Raw genomic sequence first — 3,373 nt, forward strand, 5'->3', positions numbered from 1 at the left:
TATAATTAAGAGTTTTTTATTATTTAATTTAATTTATTGGTTCTTCATTCGTGGCTGGTGTTGGTAATGGCATGGTTACTTCATAAAGAATTTAACAAGTCATGTTTCTATGCTTTTTATTAAGTAATATTTTTTTTCACCTTTTTATAGATGTTGCACTTGATGTTGACGCTGCCGGGAAGTTTTTTTCATTGGCAATGACATTTTCTGCGTTGAACAATGCAAGAACAATGTTAGATCATTAAACACCTAACTAGTTCTAATGGGAGAGATAGAATGAGGATCACTAGTTCTCGTCGAGTGCAAGTGTTTCATTAAAAAACACCTAATTAACTATTTTGTTACTTTGATGTCTCTATGCATTTTTGTTTGAAGTTTGTTATTATATGTGCTGTCAAAGTTTTAATGACTTATGATGAACGTTTGTGTGCAAGGATATGGCTAGAGCATGTTGTGTTTCTTTTTTACCGAGGAATCAATGATACTTTGTGTTTTATAGGCAATTGATCATCGATCTTAGTATTCTTGATGCCCTTATCCCCTGATAGTATTTGTGGCAAATAATTATGCTTGTTTTCTCCTTGAGAGTTTTTACCATGCTCCAACTAGGTTAAATTGGAGGCGAAGTTTGAGTTTGGCTTGGATAAATGGAAAGTTTCACCATAGTTGGCACAATAGTTGCTTTCTTGAACTTAATGTTAAGTAATTAGATCCAAGCTGTGGATGAGAAACTAGTGTAAGTCTAGGTTATGTTACGTGGACTGTGTATTGGTAATAACATTGTTGCCTGATGACTACTTCTTAGTGATTTTCTTTTAATGGTAAGGGTATAATTAGGCTAGTTTTATGTGTTAATTGATGAGACTAAAACCCTTCTCTCATTAATCTCAACATAAAAATTCAAGTAGGAAATTCTCTCCTTAATCTCAACATAAAAATTCAAGTAGGAAATTAATGAGGTATGTCCATACCCGTAGTATGGTAGGCCCACCACAAAATATTGTTCTACATGATTTCTAGTGGGTTTTATCCCTTAAAAGACGTCTCATAATAAGAGAGGTGTTCTTGATGTTATATAAGCAATTAAAGCCCTCGTCTCCTAACCAATGTGAGATAATGGTATCATCAAAGCCCTCCAAACAAGAGGTTTGGGTAGAGCACATGACTCGTTTCCACAGACGGCGTCAATGGATAAGGTGTGTCCATATCCTCAGCATGGCAGGCCCATCATGAGATATTGTTTCACATGGTTTCCGGTGAGTTTTGTCCTTTAAAAAGTGCCTCGTAATGAGAAATGTATTCTTAGTATCATATAATCAATTAAGATCCTCGCTTTCTAACCAATATGGGATAATAACCTCATCGGTAGTTATACCTACTTAAAAAGCCAACTCCTTTATGATAATAGCCTCATCATGGTTTAACCAAATTTTAAGTATATATCCATAAACATCATTATTGGAGGAGATCTACAAAACACAACACTAATGTTTCTATATCATTTGTGTGGAGGTGCTGGGTACAATTTATATTTATATTTTTAGGCGTCTTTTAAAATGTTTTTAGTTTGAAAAAAATATTTAATTGATTTTTTTTTTGGGTTTTTTATAATGATTTTGATGCATTAGTGTTAAAAAATATTTTAAAAAAATTATTTAATAATATTTTCAAATAAAAAAAATTATTTAAAAAAATATTATATATTAGAATTCCAAACTACCTTCTAATCCTAACAAGAAGGTGGTCTTGAGCACATTAACAACAAGGTGGGTGGGTTGATAGCAAGGTAAATTCAAAAGAGGGACTAAAACCCATCGTTTTTAGAATTTGTTGGCGATCTTCCTTTTGTATGCTTATCTCTTCATTGTATAATGTTGAGACCTAACAAATAACAATCACCTATCTTATGCTTTGAGGATTTAGGTGGAGGTCTCCTTTTTCTATTTGCAGAGCATTTGATGAGGTAAGAACATGTGAATCTGAGTAGCTTGATTCTCTAACCTTCGCTTTTCCTAGTCATCAATACAGCTCGTGCCTTCTTCTCAAAGCAATACCTCGCCTTTATAACACCATTTTCACCGTGATTATTGCCATTGTCTCAGAGTGCGAATTGAGAGACTAGCACGGCAAGGAAAGCAAGGGAGAAGATGTCGGATTGGGGGCCGGTATTTGTGGCGGTGGTGCTATTTATACTCTTAACACCAGGTTTGCTGATTCAGATGCCGGGTCATCAGCGATACATAGAATTTGGCAACTTCAAGACTAGCGGCGTTTCCATACTGGTTCACTCCATCCTCTACTTCGCTCTCATTTGCATCTTCTTGCTTGCTGTTGGTGTCCACATGTATGTTGGTTCATAGCCCTCGACTGCGGATCTGCTCTTGACACACTGATGTGACACCTATAACATGTTGTAATAAATCTTCTCTTCTGTTTTTTTGTTTTTTTCAAGTAAATGTTCGTTTAACTTGACTGGCGTGGCAAATATTTGTACTTAATCTATTGAAAAGATGTAATGGAGTTCTGTGTGTGCTTTTTGATTGCAAGTTGGAATTCCTAACTGAATAAATTACAGACGAGCCTGGATATACTCGCAATACATAGGCACCATGTTCAGCTTTACCTGTCACTCTTCAAGTGTTGCTACTGAATAGTGATTTCTTTAACAAAATAAGGTTGAAGATGCGAGGGATAGGAATATCAGTAAGGGTTAAATCAAGGAAAAAAATCTTAGAGAGAACTAAGATTTAAAATTTTCTAGATTTATCGTTAAAAATATAAATTGTTGAAGGAGTTGAAAAGAGAATTCCTTGTCCTGGTTCCGCCACCATGAAGATGACTGAAAGGGTCGGGGGATTTGCATTCTTAATTTGCACAAACACGATTATTGAATAGAGAAAGTGAAGGAGAGAAACTGAAGGATCAGCTAGAAACAATATAGGAACATACCAATTTTTATTTAGTTTTTTTTTTTATTGAACAAATACATTTATAAAACAATATTTATTGAACAATACTTTGTTTTTTATATTTTTCAATTTTATCTTTTCAACATATTAATTTTTTTTATTTTTGTTTTCAATTCCATTCTTCTTTATTGTTTTAAAAATTAGACTTTGACAAAAAAAAAAAAACAATTCAATTTGTTTTATTATAAGATTATATGATGAATTTAGTTGTTTTTCTTAATTTCAACTCTTAACATTGGATTTTGTGGAATTGAGTTTCATATTATTTTTTTTTTTATTTTTTTTCTATGAAGTTATCCCGGTTTCATAATCTAAGTTGCAGGTTTGTTAAGTTAAACCAGGTTGGATCATGTCATTTTTTTTTATCCCTTTTTAATTGGTTTTTCTCAATCTCATTCATAAAC

The 3,373-nt window shown here is 33.1% G+C and overlaps 1 protein-coding gene across 1 annotated transcript; it reads left to right on the forward strand.

The window, feature by feature from the left end:
- The first annotated feature begins 1,835 nt into the window (after positions 1-1,835).
- Positions 1,836-2,547, forward strand: LOC118030967 (uncharacterized). The gene is made up of 2 exons (XM_035035239.2): positions 1,836-1,963; positions 2,103-2,547. Exon 2 carries the CDS (start codon positions 2,148-2,150, stop codon positions 2,358-2,360), a length of 213 nt encoding a protein of 70 aa, XP_034891130.1. The 5' UTR covers positions 1,836-1,963; positions 2,103-2,147; the 3' UTR covers positions 2,361-2,547.
- Positions 2,548-3,373: the final 826 nt, after the last annotated feature.

Source organism: Populus alba, chromosome 17, assembly GCF_005239225.2.
Source record: "Populus alba chromosome 17, ASM523922v2, whole genome shotgun sequence".
Classification (NCBI taxonomy): Eukaryota; Viridiplantae; Streptophyta; class Magnoliopsida; order Malpighiales; family Salicaceae; genus Populus; species Populus alba.

Coding starts and splice junctions, on each gene's coding strand:
- LOC118030967 (XM_035035239.2), top strand. CDS start 2,148: ATGTCGGATTGGGGGCCGGTATTTGTGGCGGTGGTGCTATTTATACTC.